Source organism: Carassius gibelio, chromosome A17 (genome assembly GCF_023724105.1).
Source record: "Carassius gibelio isolate Cgi1373 ecotype wild population from Czech Republic chromosome A17, carGib1.2-hapl.c, whole genome shotgun sequence".
Classification (NCBI taxonomy): Eukaryota; Metazoa; Chordata; class Actinopteri; order Cypriniformes; family Cyprinidae; genus Carassius; species Carassius gibelio.
The window spans coordinates 15172072-15191209 of record NC_068387.1 but is presented as its reverse complement, the minus strand read 5'-3'; the positions used below and the strand labels follow the sequence as shown (position 1 = coordinate 15191209).

General features: G+C 38.6%; 1 protein-coding gene across 1 annotated transcript; it reads right to left on the bottom strand.

Annotated features, from left to right (window-relative positions):
* Positions 1-7667: 7667 nt before the first annotated feature.
* LOC127933344 (YTH domain-containing family protein 2-like) lies at positions 7668-18127 on the bottom strand. Its single transcript, XM_052530281.1, has 6 exons — positions 17901-18127; positions 17713-17737; positions 16116-16195; positions 13046-14668; positions 9489-9551; positions 7668-8719 (listed from the first exon to the last, which is right to left on the bottom strand). The coding sequence occupies exons 1-6, from the start codon at positions 17925-17927 to the stop codon at positions 8696-8698; spliced, it is 1842 nt and encodes a 613-aa protein (XP_052386241.1). The 5' UTR covers positions 17928-18127; the 3' UTR covers positions 7668-8695.
* Positions 18128-19138: the final 1011 nt, after the last annotated feature.

Below are 19138 nucleotides of genomic sequence, written 5' to 3'. Positions count from 1 at the left end.
ACTAACTAACAAAGATTAATAAATAAAGTAATAAATGTATTGTTTATTGTTTGTTCATGTTAATTAATACATTAACTAACATTAATGGAACCTTATTCTAAAGTGTTACCAATATATTTAATATAAATATTACACTCCATATATTATTCCTATTCATAAAAAAATTTGAAAAAAGGTTTATTAAATAGCCATGCATTTAAAATTTTTTCTCAAAGAACAGAATGTTCTTGCAGTCCTCCGTACCAGAAAATGCTGAAGCATAGAATTGATTTAAATGTCAGATATAGGTCAAACGCTGTTCCAAATCCAACACTAAACAGTATTGATCTCTTCTGTTACAGCTAGTTCACTGGGTTTCACGCTTTGAATTGCTTCCAGATTTAACACTATCAAGTGTGATGCGGACAAATGAAGAAAAAATTATTTAAATGTGTTTTTTGTTTTGTTTTTTTTTGCATTTGAAGCTCCCGTCTCACTGAATCGCAGTGATATTGCACATTAGCGAAGTAGTGGCTTGTGTTATATCATGCATGATGTATCGTCTCAGCATGTGTGCGTGCGTGTCAGGGGAGCATATTGGGTTGCCTCCCCATGGCCCCCTTTTTGCAATCAGCTGATCACCCTGAAAAGATGAAGTGGTCCAAGGTCAAAGGTCAACTGTGTCACCCCGACACCCCCTAGCAGTCAGTATGCATTACCATACATTAACCCTCAGCATCCAGATGCACACTAGGTGCGTCCTGCATTTAGTTTCTGAGTGCGTGTTCATATTTCCAAATCTAGCAGCCATTTATATGAGATCATATTTTAAGTAAATGTGATGCCGCACACTTACTTCCTGCATTTATGTGCAATTTATTTTGTGTGTGTGTATACATCTTGGTCAGAGAGGGTCTCCCCTCCCCTGCTCAGTCAACCCCCTGCGTGTGTAATCCCTGCCAGCTGTCCCTACAATCTAATCTCTCTACCACGATCAGCTGGGATGTTACACGTGTGTGTGTGTGTGTGTGTGTCTGTGTGTGAGCGTATATGTATGTGCCCAGGGAGGTGGGGGTGGTGTCAAACGGAGAGCATAAATTGGAGCCCGAGCGTGTGCACAGCGCAGTGTGTGTGTGACTGTTTGTGTGAACCGCTCATCCCTTGCTTACCAGCTCCTTCCCTCTTCCTCTGGATATGTATACATATATGATGTGTTTATATATGTATATGCGCATTCTCAACTTTTCATTTAAAAAAAAAAAAAAAGATAATTTTTGAGGCGTGCACAACTGGATTTTCTCAGGCTGATTTTCTCATGGGGGAGAATACTCCTCTTTTTTTGGCTTTGGTGTTTTTAGCGGCTGCAACATCCCAGCACCTGATTTTCCCTTCCTGCATGCGTGAAAACCTTCCTACCTGCCTACCTCTCCCCTAAACCCCCTCCACCCCACCCCCAGAACATCTCCCCCTGCAAACCCGCTCTCCAGCCCCAAGAAAAGGAGCCTTCAGCTGGGGCAGAGCTTCAGCAGGACCCCCTGTTCACCCTTGGATGGAGAATAGCGAGAACTGACGGAACTAAAGGAATCAGGATATACCTTTCTGTTTTCTCCACTAGAGCGAGAATCCAAGGAAAAAGAACGAAGCTAAAGATAATTTGCTGCTTAATGTCAGTAGTTTTGAAGAAATAGACCGTGCTTCTGGGTAATTGTTGTATGAGATCTGATGCTTGTGGCTGTAACTGATGTGTTTTGGAATATTATTATTTTCCTAAATACATGTACATCTCTGTAACGTATGCATTTATTCCAACAGTCATCGTCAGCTTCAACTCATTTCATGTGATGTGATTTTAACCGTACTTGTTTTTACTTGCCGTATAGGTGTGCGTATGCTGAGAGAGAGTGAAAGAAATAAAAAGACAGAGAGAGAGAGGTGGGGGAAGAGAGGGAGAGAACAGACTGTCATAGGGAAGCGCTAGCTTTACATTGTGATGCTGGCAGCCATCTCATCATGGCGGTGGACGTGCTGAATAGATGAGGGGGAGAGCAGTGCATAGCTTTGCATCTTTGCACATCCCTCACACACAGCTTTGCTGGTCCTCTTTGTTTGGCCGAGAGAGGGAAAAGGTCTGCTGGAATGAAACAGAAGGCAGGTGCCAGGGCTTCTAGCAGAATGGGTACAACAAAAGGTAGATCCTCTTTATCTCTCTGTCTTTTCTCTTTCTCTGTCTTGTAATTTCTCAGGACATGGTGGTGCAGGATATAGCTAGAATTATGAAGGTTTGAATGTTTTTCAATGGGATGATTTTTGTGTATATGTGTGTAAAATATAAGCATGAGAAACACTATTGCATCATGTATGTTTTGTTCTATGCACACATCTAGGCCGATGGAAGAGGGGGAATTGTGTGATTTAAAACCTGCACGCACAGGGAGAACCCTGGGAAAGATGTGCGATAGTGTGTTTGCAAGTGTCCGTGAGTGTGTGTGTGTGTGTGATTGTGCAAGACTAGGACTTCTTGTTTGGACTGCACTAACACCAACGAAACCCACACCAGATGCAAGAGGAGGAGGACAGGTGAGAAGAGAGGGATTTTAGATGAGCACAGAAATGTGGTATTGTACTGAAGGACAAGAACAGGATGTGCAGACTGCATAGGGACCAAATACATACAGCGAGAGAACCGGCAGGGAAGCTGAAGTGCGTGATTGAACCGTTAGCCGTGAGAACAGACCAGACGGCAAGGATGAAGAGGAACGGAGAGGGTTTGTAGGAAAAGACAAAGTGGAAACTTTCGACGTTCGGAAACTTGGGTTTTTGCTCTTTGTGTTCACAGTGGACCTTGATTTAATTTCAATACAATTAAGGCACGCGGTGAATGCCAAGAGAGAAGCCAACAGCAGCACTCACCTGAGCGACCGATCGACGGGGCAATGTCATGTTACGTATGGTCACTACAACTGTGGGTTCATATTAGACATCATATGTGCACAATAAAATAATATACTACACTTGCCAACCCCTATTTGATTCACATCGATATCATGCAACCAGCTTATCCCTTTATACATGGCAAACATTTAAGTAGACCATCGCATATTCATTAAATTAAACAAAAATACACAAACACAGGGCCTAATATGCATATTATGATTTACAAAAGGACGGATGTATCTCTTCCAAACCATGAGATTATATTTAGTAGGAATGCTCTGCAATAAGCTCAGAGGCGAAAACTGCAAAGGTTGCGTTATGACCTACATTTCACAACACAAGCCATCATTGCAAGCAATGGAGTGTAATATGCAAATGCAGTGTAGTGAGTATGGGATTAAAGGCTTTAAATATTACCCATACTATCTGTGCAGATTTTTAAAATCATAATATTTCATAATTCTGTCATCTCTGACAGCACTGTCGAAATCTGTGACACAGTGAATGTAGAGTAAGATCAGGGGGCTGTTGCAACCAACCCCTTAAGTTAAACAATTTAGTAGTGTATTATTGAGGTTTGTTACAACCTGCTAATGCTGATTTTAAACAGGAGAACAGCACAAACACAAACACCAACACACAAGGCCCTACTTCTTATGCTTCTGACATTCAAATCATGTTCCTTCAAACTGGCAATAATAAATCACCTATCTGCTCAAGGCACGTGGCGCAGATGGTTAGAGGGGTCAAAGTTTACGTATTTATTGATGACTATTCCTAATGATGAATTTTACTCACAAAAGAAAGGCAAACAGGGTCTGGGATGAGGCACTTCTCCTCAGGCTAGATTTCCGTCTACGGAACACACAACTGTGAAGACAATAAAAGCAAATATTAATCACTCTGACAGTCATTCATACTGCATATGACGCTGCTGGTGTTGCATTTTAAGCTGATATACTTTTACACAGAGTATTTTTCGGTCGTGCAACTTACAAACCTTTGAGACGTAGGACTGTTTTTTTTCCCCACACTTTTCCACATTCGTCCTTATGAAGACTTAAAATATAGGCGACCACTCCAAAAGATAATTCACAACATTCACAACATTCATTAAATGACTGAGAGGAACGTTACCTTGCACTTCGACCACGCTGAGGTTACGAGTTACATTCTTGCAATCCACAAACCTGTGACGACCACGAATAAGTCACATAAATCACACGAAAAACATTGTATATTGTATCAAAGAATAATGGAGCATAATTATAAAATTGTAAGCATTTAAATATTTTTTTTCGACAAATAGCCTAAAATTTTCATGTGTCCAATATTCGGTCTCTGGAAAAGATATTACGCTAATAAAAAATGTGAATTTATATATTTATTTTTTAACATGCATTTAATTTAATGCATTTAATGATTTTTGTTTTTTGTTTTTAATTTAGGCCTACAGTCTCAAAATCCTCTACAGAGAAAAAAAAATACATGACAAATATTCGTAAGATTTAGCAAATGGAAAACATCTTAACATCATTTAGAACAATTAAGAGCAAATTACAATTAATAAATATTTTGAATACAATTATTTTGGATAATTTCTTTGTTATATAAATATACAAATAGCCAATGCCTATAAACAAATTGGTCACTTAAATCTAGAAAATTAGTCATCATTAAATGTGCAAGATAAGAATATAATTACTCATGTTAATCTTAATGGTTTTAATTAAAATCGAGCTATTTATTTATTTATTTTGCTGTTTTCATGCAATTGAAATGACATTTTAAAGACCCTTTCATGTTTTCATTCGACCTCCATTTATACATATTCGTTTGAAATAAATCGATCCCTCGTTGTAATACAGAAATGATTTTATTATGTAAATTACATGTTCTGCAGACATGGCCAGGCGTTACAAATGGCAAAAAATACACGCGCGCGCTCTTGATAATGCGCTGAACACACGCGGCTGCTCGACTGTCAACACACTGATAAACGGAGCGCGCGCTCCTCGCCCCTCACCCCGCACACAATCCGGACGGCAACGGCAGCAGGATAAAAAGCCTTTATTCTGTCTGGGGTACAGGAAGAACCTAAATGAGAAATTCCCAACATTTATTGCTCTTCAACCCGAGACTGATTGAGTTCAGGCCTGCGTCTCTTTGTTGATCAGGTGCAGCCTGTTATCAGCGCTCAAATTGATATGATCTAAAAGCCTGGAAAACAGTAGACTTTCCTGTGGCCTGCACTGTTATAGCGATTGATCCAAAAGTATACAGGATAAACCTATATATTAGTATTTTTCATGCAAAAGTGAAATGGTTTAATATGAATTTTCCCAATATTTTTCTGAGGTTGAGATTTTTTTTTAAACCTAAGGCAGGCTATTTTTAATAGCAAAAAGGTAAATCGTAATGTAAACACCAGCAGGCGTGAACACTATATTGTTTGCTCTCTTTTCAGAGAAGAATCACAGTAGACACATGGACAGACTAGACTGCATCTGTCTTAAACACACAACGCATCAACGCTCTCAGAGACACGTGCCGGTCCCCTCCCCACCTTCATGTTGTCTGGATCCCAAGAGGTTCTGGGGTCCTTGGGGAGAGAGAGGCTGAGGTCAGAGAAGGGCCCCTCAGGCGGCATTATATAGACAGACAGGAGGTTGAGCCATGTGCTGCATCTCATTCCCCCTCATGCCTAAAACACCCCCAATATCAACAATGCACACACACACACACACACACACACACACACACACGTAGGCCTACCCAAATTAGACAGGTTAATACCTCATGTTCTAAAATAGACACAAATAGATACACACTATAGCCAAACACACATCAGACAAGAACTGATTCAGACACATAAGCCAACTTGTAAACATGGTTTTAGCACTTAAGGAGGCAGAGCTCAACCACACTGTCAATTAAAAGGTTTAATATGATTGATGGCTGTGACCTCATTGACACTGTGGCCCTTGACAAATTACCCAAGCACAAAACCGTTGGATGGTAAAAATGTAAATGGTCTAAACACTTCTTGTGAAATGTCTCTGATGATTTTAACTCATGAAACAAAGTGAAAGATTTAATGTTGCGAACACAGAAAAAGCCTACAATCCAAACAACACTCTCAGAAATAAAGGTAGGCTACAAACGCTGTCACTGGGCAGTAACTTTTTAAAAAGTACATGTTTGTACCTTAAATGGTCCATTTTGGTACCTTAAAGTTATACCTAATAGATAATTTTGAAAAGGTGCCACCCCAGTGACAGCTTTTTATTTCTGAGTGAAGGGTGGTCACAGAATCTTCACAGTGTTGGCCATGTTTGAGTCTTTATGACACTGCAATATTACGTGTGACTCTTTGAGGTCAAAAGGTGGATTTTAAGAAGAAAATGTTGTCTTTATTTTGTCACCCTTTGTGTCATTCCAAAACTATATGACTTTCTTCTGTGAAAGAAAAGTGCCACATTTCTCAAAATATATCCTTTTATATTTCACAGAAGACCGAACGTCATACAGTTCGTCATACAGACTGGAGTAAGAAAATTAAAATGTTTTTTTTTTGAGTGAGCTATACTTTTTTATTTAAAGGGTTTAGTTATGTAATTTAATTAGGAACGAGGTTTTGTTTAAAAAAAAAACATAGAAACGGTCTCAAATTAACAGAATAAAAATCTGATTTAAACTGGTCATAAATGCGAGTTCTTATTTTCATTCAAACGGGTCGTTTACATCAGTTTAGGAGGCATAATAAAGTATTTGACGCCCTCTGTCGGACAAACATGTTCATTTCCACACAGTGCCGCCATTTTAGGATTAAACCTGTCCTTCCTCTATGGTCCTTCCGTCGAGTAGAGTATTGAAGGAGGCCCACTGTGATTTTAGGTTGCTGAAATGCATCTTCGATAAATGTAAAATCAATATATATATATATATATATATATATATTTTTTTTTTTACAAAATTTAAGCTAGAATTTGATGATTTGCTAACACATACGAGATTTGATTACACGCTCCTCAAGGTAAAACCTGGTTTTCGCGTTCACGTGAGCTGTGGAAACAGCGCCACCTTATGGCTTATGAAGAATGTATATAAACAGACGATCACGGACTAATTATAATCAAACCCTTTCATGGAAGACCTACGTGACTAAATGTGAGAAAAGCTGGTCAACCCAAAAACACAATTCAGCTTGTAAGAAATCATATCGCTAGAGAATTATCACGACACGTTTTTTTTTCTTTGGCCTGGCTTAAACATAAAGCAATAGGGTAATGAATGATTTAACTTATACCATATATATATATATATATATATATATATATATATATATATATATATATATATATATATATATATATATGTATAAAAGAAAATCATGTTGTTGCTACAATTAAACAGAGACATGGATACAAGTAAAAAAAAAAAAAAAAACCCTCAAACTGCATATAAGAACAGACCAACCAAATTGTTGGTCAATCTGTCAATTCACTTCTTCAGAAAGCAAACACACTTGAAGCTTTGCGCAGCATCTTTATTCTGACACTGCTAAACCACGCCAGCAGTTTTGCAGGAGTCGTTCAATGCACATGAACAAAGTAGAAGAAGGGGTGAAGTGTGCAGGCAGCTAGTGTAGGAGAGGAGTGTGGGTGCTGGGTGGAGGGGGACCAGGCAGTTCGGGACACAGGTTAGTGCAATGACCTAGTATTTAGACAAAGAAGGTGAAAATGCAACACACGTTTTGCCGAGTATACCACATTTATTTTTAATGAACTGATTATGAGAAAGAGAGGGTGCAAGGCCCACCTCGTTGCAGAATTAAGAAACGGAAGAGAAAGACGAGAACAAAAAAATAAATAAAAAATTACGGGAGGAGAGCAGCCCATAGCAAAAATTTTTCTTTAACTTGCAGAAGAAAAAGGAGTATATGGAAAATAAGATGACAACGCTCAAACACAGCCCCCTTTGTTCACTATAAAACTGATCATGAGCAAAAGCCTTAACTTAAATTGGCTTCTCCTTTTATTGCCAAACACCCTCTATTTCCAACACACACACACAAAAAACAAAAACAAAAAACAGGAACAGAAAAAAACTCAAGACATTCCTGGACATTCATTAGATTAGATTTTTTTTAATTACTTTTATTTTTTCCCCTGGTTGAAACTGGGTAAACTTTTTTTCTCATCAGAAGGTAAAGAGTCTTGTACTGACTAGTGGCCAATTAACCGATAATGGAGCATCCACTGAGAAGGCGACGATCATTGCACGTCCTGACTGGATGCTTTCAGCTCCAATAAAGAGAGGAGGAATTCCTATACAGGATCCGGGAACTGGAACTTAATGATTAAAAAAAAAAAAAAAAAACTATTGTGGTAAGAGAGAAGCAAATCTATGTGCTTGGACTGTAAAAACAGATGTTTTTTTTTTCCAAAACAAAAAAAGAAATTTAGGAGAAAAAGAGGCAAGCAGAACAAAAACAGGACCAAAAAAAAAAAAAAAAGAAAGTGAAAAGTACTGGGTTCACTATTAGAATCCTATAGAATTAAGTTGTAGTCCTATGAATAATCGTGTCATTTCTTTTACTACAAGTTCGAAGTCTTTTAGGTCAACATAAATCAAAAGAAGAGTCTTCATTTAGCTTCTTTTTTCCCTCTTTTTGAATCCTTGGTTAAATCTTTCCCCAAAACAAATTCTGAAAATATCTGGTTGTAAGACTGGGGAGAGACAATCGGGCCTGTCAGTCTTTTGCCCAAAGCAGTGCTTGTTACTTCACACGTCCCTGGCGATCCTGGAAAAGAGAATGAATAAAACCATCAACAATGCATGCTGGGAAGATGTTTTGAAAAATTATGTAAAGAACGGACCCTTAAACTATGTGATGAATTCTTTTATAAGCATTTCCTAGAAAAATGTTACCAAAAAATTAAATAAAAACAAAACAAACAAACGATTACGGTGTTTTATTCACAATCAAACCAAAAGATGGGGGTAGTTCCTTGAGCTGCATTTCTATTATCAAACACAGTAAATCAGCATCTTTGTGAAATATTACAACAATTTAAAATAACTTAATACATTATAAAATTCAATTTTCTCCTATGATGGCAAAGCTGAGGTTTCATCAGCGAACACTCCAGCCTTCAGTGTGACATGATCCTTCAGAAATCATTCAAAGAAACATTTCAATTATCAATGTTGTAAACAACTGTGCTGTTTAACAGCTTTGATGAAACCGTGGTTTATTTTTCAGGACTCTTTTCAGGACTCTACTTTGTTTTTCAAAGTAGTAATTACTCTCAAAACAATAAGGTGAAAAAAAAAAATTTGTACTCTTCCCAAACTGTTGAAAGCTATTGTTACATGGCCAGCACTGCCTGCTAAACAAGAGACATCTATAACTGTTAAAATGAACATTTCTTAATAACATGCCTACTGACAAGTCTGGTCAGGGCCTGCTGAAATTAATTGGTTAAAAACCCATTATTTACAAGCTCACAGGCACACAATTTACAAGCATGCTGTCAGAAAGCTTTCAATATGAGCAGGAGGTTAATCACCTGCATTCTGTAGTGGCTCCGACTGGAGTTACTGGAGTACGGGTCACTCCCCTGAACCTCCACCTGCCCAAAAGAATTACACCATTTAATACCCTTCAAAAACCAAACATTTTACAAATGCAAATTATAGAGAAAGTCAATATTTATATATTAAAACATTGTGCTATCATTCCTTAAGTAATGACATTTTTTCCAGAAGTATCTATATTCACTATAGAAATTCCCTGATTTTTTATTTTCTTTTTCTGGCCTGGAAATTACAGATATTTCCAAGTTTTCTTTGCTAGGTTTCTCTAGTCATATTATACCTAACTGTGAAACTTGTAAATAAAATAAACAAGTCTATTCACTGCAGGGAGATGAGGGGGAACCAAAGTACCAGCATTTCTTAGGAAAAAGGACAATAAAAGCAAGTTTCACTCAAAGGTTCTGTTTATAATGTATTATTTCAGTATGCAACCCTTCAACAATAGAGCAATTACATCTTACTCAAACAGAAGAACTGTCCTGCTAAAAACATTGGTAATGACAGCCCACGTACACAGAAACAACTGCAGTAAGAACTCTATTCTGGAGCTTTACGCCCGTTATTCACTTCATCCTCGTAACCATGGTAAAGAAATTAATTCTCTAAAAATACCTCTCTTTTTGGCTTCAACAGCACCACGCATTCACAGAAGAAAAACCATTAGTGTCGACAATATACAAAGCAGAATGGTGGATATCTGGGCTGGGCTTTCAATTGTTTCAACTTAATTATGTGCTATCAGGTAACTCTATAAATGCTGTTCACCACACTAAAATACTTTATATGCTTATTGTGCGTTTACAACACAACTCCAACTCCATATATAGATAGATACTATTAAGAAAGCAAAATGACGGAGCACAAAACACTAAATTATTCAAGAAAATACAGAATAAAAGTGATCACACCCATATATAACAAGTCTACTCCTTTTATGTGCTATTTTAAATGTTTTCACACTATTTTGCTTATTAAAAAAACAACAACAAAAAAAAAACAACAAAAAAAAAACATTGTAAGCCGATGTTTGGTGAAATCTGAAATATGTACATGCAACATCAAAATGTTGTTCAAGTAACCTGAGAACTGATGTGACTGAAAAAATGTATCACAGATGTTCTCTTGCAGTGACAGTAAACCAAAAACCCCAGCATACCTGTGGCTGAAGTTTTCAAGGTGGTTTTAACCCCGTGTTTGTCATTTGTGACTAACATACTAACATTCAGGTCAAACCAAAGACAGGTTTATAGGGACTCAAAAGGGTAGATATCATCCTACTTATAAAAAAAAACAAAAAAACTTCAAGCTGAGAGAGAAAATTAGATTTAATTCTCATTTAACTTTTAAAGTCCATTAACACCATACCATAAGTAAAATGGGACAGTTCAGCAATTTTTACAAAAAATAAAAATAATGTAAATCCCCACAGCACACCAAGTGTTGTGTGTCAGGCAAAGTTGGGTGGTTTGTGAGCGTCGGTCAGCTTTAGTTTTTTGGATGTCGATTCAGTGATGGAGCTCATCAGCAAGAAAGACACCTCAATTGGCTATTCAGCTTAGCAAATGAGCACAAGAAAAAAACAATGACTGGGAAAAGAAATAATGCCACACTTCTTGTAACCTCATTTGACCAGAGGATCATTTTAATAATACCATGACTTTGTGGAATCAAGACACTGAAGTAATCTGTCAGCTATAAGCCCATTGTAAACAATGGTAAAACTGCTTTATATAGCCACAGTTAGGGCTGCAACTAACAATTATTTTGATAATCGATTAGTTGGCCGATTATTTTTTAAATTAATCAGAATTTTACTGACAAAAACACTATTCCACATTCTGCCCAATGTCCTTAAAACAAATGTGCCAACTGAATGCTATGAAAACATACAGTGCTTAATTTATTAGACCACCTGTCATAAGAGAAAACAAATATTTTAGGAACTGAAACAACTAAATAGTATTTATTCACATAACAAAAATGACCTCTTTGCCTTTTATAACAGCTCATGTTGCTGGCTTTGTTTATGCACTTTTTGACTAATTGGGTATGTGAATAAAAATAAAAACAACACTAAAACACTTGACAATTTTTTCTGCCTTTCACAGATAACAGCAATAATTATTATAGCATTAAAAAAAAGCTTACTACCGTTACTAAAAAGCTTACACATATTGGAGGTCTAACCAATACAGAAAGCTAAAAAATATATTTTGCTAATTACCAATACTGTAAGTTAAGGGCAGCAGTGGCACAAACCTTACAAAACTAGTTAAAAACCTTACAGATATTTGTTAAAATCACTGTAAGCTATATAGTGAATAGTTTAAATCTCTAGATTAAAAATAAAAACAAAGAAGAATAAAATCACAGTAATGCTCTGCAGGAACACGTGCTGCGTGCAATTTGATCACAGTCAGTCTCCTCTTAATGCCATTTCTTTATCCTGTCAATAATATCCTGTATTATATTTATATTCAGACAATTAGACGCTGCTGTCCCTTCACAGTTCCTACTCATGAATTACATGTACTGCATGTTGACTTTTAAACCTAAATATAAATGTTAAACAACATATTTAAGCAAATTTAATGTTTTTGCGCTGAATATCGCCTCCCTGTTTTGTCTGTTTAACACGCGCACCTGCTGCGCCGGCGCTCTTTCAGTAAAGATTGCAACTTAACAGACTGCCAGGACGGGCCTTTATGCAAAAATGGAAACGCTTACGAGAAGTTGTGACACTTACAGATAAGGATATGACCATTAACAAAGTTTTTTTGTGCTGAAGACACACACAAGCATCTGTAAAAGTGCCTAAAAGGCAAGCCATTACGCTAATGCATCAGTTTGAAACTTAAAATAAAGATTTATCATATTTTGGGCAAATTGTATCATGTACTTTTCCTGCAAGATCTCATTCAGTTTCCTCCAATATCTGTAGATGCATTTTGTCCATAGAAAAGTTTTATTCGGTCCTGTAATATGATGCAACCGGCTGCAGTTGTACATGCACTTTCGGCAGACCTGCCTAATCGATAGAGAATCGTTGTCGATGATTTTCATTTTCGATAATAATAATTCATGTGATTAAGGCTGCACGATGTGTCGTTTAAGCATCGATATCGCAATGTACGAATCCACGATAGTCACATCGCAGGATGTGCAATGTAGGCTGTCATAGTTGATCCGTTATTCATTAGCTGTATGGGCCAGAGAGTGCGCGTGCGCAAGAGAGAGAGAGCGCGCGGCCGGCGACACACTAGATGCGTGGTTAGGTTACAATTTCTAAACATTGCGTTTTTATTTATTATCCTTAGGAAAATGGGAATGCTTTTGAATTAGATAAACTCAAAGTAAACAACTCCATTTTTAAGTGAATAAATGCATGACTTCAGATTCACAAAATCAAACAAAGAAAATATTGACAATGGGCCTAACATTTCAAAAATCAAAAAACATCAAAATAACTTTCTGAAGAACCGGATAATCAACTTTATATTCCTGATGGAGAAACAGCATTGTAGATTACCTTTTTCACACTCTCCTCCTCTTCCTGGCGTTTCTCGTAGTGTGAGAAGTCGTCAAAAATGGAGGTGGTGTGCTTGTAACTTGCGATGATCTTCAAAACCTGACGTGCCTTGTCCAGCGGTACCTCCTGTGTGTCACGGGAGTTGGTCACTGGCTTATTCTCGTTGTTTTCCAGACGAATGTGCCTGAGTTGGCTGTTGGGAACGTCCTTCACAAAGATCCAGCGCACATCGAAGCGCCCCTTCCACTTGTCCTGTGACCACACGCCTGCACAAGTGTTGTAGTCCACGGGTGAGCGCATCTCGGCCACACCACAGAAATGCCCACTGCCATTCACGCTGAAGAGCAGGTAGAGCGGCCCTTTGTTGACTAGTGAACGGTAAGCAGCGTCCAGACGCTTATTGCCATGTTCTGTGCTGCACCAGATATTGTACTTAATGGAGCGATGGATGTCGTCCTCAGAGTAACTCTTGATGATAAAGACGCGACCGTGCTTTGGGTTCCAGTCAAAGTCCTTGGGATTGTAGTTGTTCACCATGCACAGTTTCTCCAGAACCGGGTGGGGCTCTGATGGCACAGCAACACCACCAATTCCTGAATTGGGAGGGGTTTGGCCAGGTCCACATGCTGCATCACCAAAGCCATTGGCACGGTTACGCGGGGGCACCCAGCGGGTTGGCTGGGAGGGTTGGGGAGCTGAAGGGCCCTGGGAGAGTGGAGGTGGGACAGCTCCAGGCTGGCCACCTGGAGGAAGTGGGTGCTGGCCGAGTTGACCAGTGGGAGGCACTAACTGTCCGTTGCTGAGGTGCAGCTGCGGCACCCCACCGGCAGTAGCACCTGGTTGAGGAGACGACTGATTTGGCGGCTGTCCATTAGTGGGCAGGCAAGTCTGCTGTGGGGCTACTGGTTTAGGCATAGTCCCCTTATTGTCCCAAGTCCCAATATCCATGTTATGTTTGATTGGAGGCGGCGGCAGATTCGTCCCAACAAGTCCTCCCTTGGTTTTCAGCTTAGGCTGCGGTTTGGCCGGCTTGCTGGCAATGTCCGCCCAAGACGCAGCTTTAGCGGGAGCCAAGGAGGCGGGAGGCATGGTGGGAGCTGCAGACACCTGACTCAGTGGCCCTCCAGGAAGTCCAGAACCTACAACTTTGGGCGTCATGTCCCCAGCCCCAATCTTAAGCCCCGCCATGCCCTGATCTAAACTATTCATTCCCACGGCCTTGTTGAGTGGCTCGTTGGCTGCAAAGGGAGACTGTCCATCTATCATAGCACCTCCTAGTGTACTAGGAGCATAGGCGTAACTGCTGCTGTAACCTGAGCTCTGTGTGGACTGTCCCTGAGAGCTGCTGTTCCCCCAGGCAGGGAAGTCAATCCCACTGGGGAAGAAGTTGAAGCCGTGCTGTCCCAGGAAAGGGTTGCTCCCCAGTGCCCCGGACTGGCCAAACATGGCATCAGGTAGAAAGTGGTGCTCCCCATTGCTAAGCTGTCCATAAGAGGCCAGGTAAGGCATCGGGGGATCACCGCCTGTAGACCATGCTGCTTCATTCAGCGAATAGGTAAAGCCTATCGAGGGGCTGTAATAACTGGGCATGTAGGAGTCCGACATGGCCGTATAGGCATTGCTCTGCAAAAACAAGAACAATATATAAGTTTTCATATTAAGCACAGTCAGTTGCACAGACTGAAAAAAAAAAAACACCATTTCAATTATCTGCATTGTCATTAAATATTCTCTACTTTCCCTTACCATCACTGCTTATTCGATAGAAAATGAAGCTGGGGCTAAGAAATAAAGTAAACAGGAACTCAACAATAAGGATTTATTCTGCTCTAAATTCAGATTACTACCTGCACTGTGAAATGTCACTGACCAACACAATGTAAATGCTAAATATAAATTTATACATAGAATAAATGCTGTGCTTTTGAACTTTACTAAAAAAAATAAAATAAAATAATAATAAAAAATTTTTATATATACATATATATATATATATATATATATAAACTGAAAATTATCTTCTCCACAAAAATACAGTTTCCAACATTTATAAGAAACACTGCATATTGGAGTAATGGCTCTTGAAAATTCAGCATTGCCTTCAAAGGAATAAATTACAACTTAAAGTATATTTGTTATTAAGTTATTTGTCAGTGTAAATTGTAATAACATTTCACATTTAAACTGTTTTTAATGTATTTTTGATCCAATGTAAAAAAAAAAAAAAAATTAAATAAAAACAAAACCCTAAATCAACTTGCATAAACTCTTAAACTCACAGTGACCTCAGGTCAGCAGACCAACTTTATTGTTCAGCACTGTGAACTATAACCTCAAAAGTGTACTGAAACAATGTCCTAAAAGACCTCCTCTGACATGTTGAGTGCTGGGAAGAGAGCTTTGAGAAGATAGTTTGGGACTGGTCATGGACCAGGCCCCCCCTCCAGGCATACAGCCTGCTCATATTTTCAACACCAGCAATAAGCTTTGTGAGGGCAACAGTGGCACAGATTCCCACAAAAGATCCCAGCATTCCTTTGACAGGGTGAATAGTAGACCCTTTATTCATCTGTGTCCCATTTTCCTCAGAAGACATCCTTTGCCAGAAAACCCGTTATTTCAGCATGTATTAGCGTTGGGATTGACAAATTGGAGATTCTTTCATTTGAATGAATGTACAGAATGTCTACACAGGAGCACAAACTTAATTATTTCATTTTTTTTATCACTTTTCATTACTTCCTGGTAAACAGCTGCTCTGCATTTTGCACAATTTCCTATGACTCATCAACATGCAATACAATTTAGACAGCAAATAAATATCTGTCTATGTCATTATGTATGATGGATGACTTAACCAAGTCCACACACCTCTTTAAACAACTCTCATAAGGTCTTTGGTTCCAGCATAGAGTGCCAAAGTGACACCCTAATAAGAAAACAAAGCCCAGAGACCAGGATGCAATTACAGGCCATAATGAATCCTCAAGAGACTAGGCAACAAAAACAATTGCCCTGCTTGTTGTCTCTATGGTTTCCTTCTTTTGTTCAGCTCTGAAACAAGACCTACCTGTCTGGGCTGAGCGTTCAGGTAAGGCTCGAACTCATCATCATTCAAAGTATCCTTTTGGGTAACAGCTCCGTTTTGCACTGGAAAGCAAAGGATACAGAAAGTTAGAGAACATTGTTTTTTTTTTTCTAAAACGTGATAATTTTAATATTAGGCCAAACATCTATGTTTTATCTGGGAATTTTTCAACCTATGGGTGCTTCCCAAGGCACAAAATCAAAAGTCATGGTGCATTTAAGTACCCCAGGGGATGTTTGTATAAGACTTGGGAAGTCCTAATTACATCAAGTGCATTCAAATCCCTTTGGTCGGAGCGAGATGCTGAGGAAACTTTCAACAAAATAGTTTTGTTTTTAGTTTTTTACTTGTACAAAATGAATTGTGCACTAGGTGTGCTTTTGTATGGTATGCTTTTAATCAATTTAGGAAGTAAAATAACACTGCATATTACACAATTAGTTACAGATGTTGTACCCATTGTCAACCATGTTCTCTCACTGACACCCCAACTTAAAAATTTGAGGCTCAAAGAAAATCCCACTCATAATTATGACTTTGGTGGTGTTCATGTGCTTTCTACTTGTAAAAACAATCTTTTCATCATGACTTGAACAGACCATCAGATCAATGCACCTGCTGCTGAGATCAACATGAACATGAAACACTGAATATCACCAAATTTAAATTTCTAAGAAATAGCTTGACTCAAACAACAGGCATCTCATCTTAAACAGAAAATACAAACTGAATGAAACTCTATTCAGCCAGACACTTTATTTTACTAAAGTGTCAGAAGTTCATTCATCACAGCCAAATTTATTTGAACATCAGAAATCAGCCAATGACCTTAACTTCATACTGGTCTATTTATTGTCAATACTACACTGTAATCTTAAATATGTCATTAAGGTTTGATGTTTATTCATTATATAGTGGTATTTAATGAAGTTTATACTGGCCCCGTTTTATTATTTCCCCAACTTTTATCACTTCGTGTCTGTTAGTGTCTTTATTTAATATTGTAAGCCAAACGATGTCAGAAAAGCTCTTCTAAATTGCAAATGGACTAAAATAAAAAGTTCTCAGGTCATATCCACGTGGTCATATGCACTGAATCAACACGCAACTGGATTGTGAAAGATAGATGCGCTGAGTGTGGTGCTGAAAATCCCCTCAACAGGTTCCTCATGACAGCGTGTTTAGACCCCCGCGTCTTGGCCACCGTTACAGATGATGATTTTACGTTTAAGTGAGATATCTTCAGAAGTAAACTTGAAGAAAACACTCCAAAACAGCATTAAAGCAGAATGTAGGTGGGTGTTCAGGCTGTAACGTCAACGTTACTCGGCCTCACTACTGTGCTAGGCGGCTAACGTTAGCTAGCGTTGGCACCAAACGCACATTCTATGAGAAACTAAAACCAAACCCATACTCTACTATAAGACTCATTGTCTTTTAATTCCGCGTGGGACTGTTTTAAGAAGGGTTAACGGTTGAATTAATAGGGGAATCGGTATTAACACTCGGCCTGCTAACAGCAGCACCAACACGAGACTCATAATAGCCCACAAATATAGCACAGCCGCACTTCACCTACCTTTGTTTGCTTGGCCTTTCGGTCTCTGGATTGGGTCCAGGTGATTCATGAAGGTGTGATTTTGGAGAGGAAAGAGGGAGAATAAATGAAGGTTTATATGAAGCTCAGGCCTGAATTCGCGCTGCGAGAGAAAAAAAACCCGCCTCGACGCCACTTCTGCTCAATGTTCACAAAGTGCCGCTGTTTACCTGCTCCAGAAGGCTGCTGGCTGACATTTCTCTCTCCCCGGAGACTGTGTGTTAGCCTGTGCGTTTGTTTGCGGGTTAAAGTCAACGGGAAATGTGTGTGTTTTCAGAGTCTTTGCGCCCGTCTCTCTCTCTACCGCTCTCTATCGCTCTCTTTCGCTACAGCTGTAGATCAGACACACAATGGCGGGCTGCAGTTCCTCCACACTTCAACATGGCCGAGCGGCAGCCGCACGTTTATTCACGGCGGTACAGCGCCACCCTACGGCTGGGAGGAGGAGGGTGTATAGGGTATCTGATATTTAGACATTTATATAAAGAAATAAATAATAATTCTAATATCTAAAATAATAATAATAATAATTCATATCTAATATTTATAAAACATGTTTTTGATAGTGCTCGTTCCTCATAGTGTGCTAGGCATAAAATAAGTTATATATTACATATAGTTATGTATAATATTTATCATCATCATCAACATCATCTTGAAAGAAACACCATTTCTGTTGAGAAAAAAATGACTGCAAAAAAAAATAATAATAAAAAACATCTGGATGTAGGCGATCGGCTAAATTTGATGAACTCTGTGGTAAGCTTTTTTGTCTCAGTTTAAAAATATCATCCTGAAAGCATAAAACATAAAAAAATGGCTAAAATATTAAACGTATCTAATATAAAATAAAACACACCTTGTGTAAGTTATCTCACACATGTGCTTACTTTATTTCCATCCTGTTATGAACAGAAATGAAGAAATAGATAAATAAACCCTGCTTATATTTTAATATTAATATAATGGCTTTATATTGTTTGTTGTGTTTTATGTATTATGAGAATCCGGGTAGAAATAATATCTGCACTGTCACTTGTATGCCACTAGATGTTATTATTATGCAGCAAATTGATATTAGTCAGTCCATTGGCCAATTGATAGTTTTAACGTGACGTCACCTGGAGGGCAAACCGAAGCTTTGCTCCACTGACCGCCAGACGCCAGTTATTTTTACGCAGTTTGCACAAAGAACTTAATTGAAACAAATTGACCACTTGTAAGCGAAAAATGCATTATTTTTAAGTGTTCACATGTGAGTTATATGCTAATTCTCATTTTGGTAGTGTGTTTGAGCCAAAGTCCTTTATTATAGAGGTGGTGTTGGCGCAGTGGATAAGACACATGCCTTTGGTGTGAGCTAGAAAATTAACAATAGTTGCCTAACCCCTCTCTCTTTCTCAATTTT

Excerpts from the sequence above, each read along its gene's own strand:
- LOC127933344 (XM_052530281.1), bottom strand. The coding sequence starts at position 17,927 with ATGTCAGCCAGCAGCCTTCTGGAGCAG. Across the intron at positions 9,552-13,045 it reads AGGAGGAGAGTGTGAAAAAG|GTGGAGGTTCAGGGGAGTGA; the intron begins GTAATCTACAAT and ends TCTTTTGGGCAG. Across the intron at positions 8,720-9,488 it reads GGAGCCACTACAGAATGCAG|GATCGCCAGGGACGTGTGAA; the intron begins GTGATTAACCTC and ends TCTCTTTTCCAG.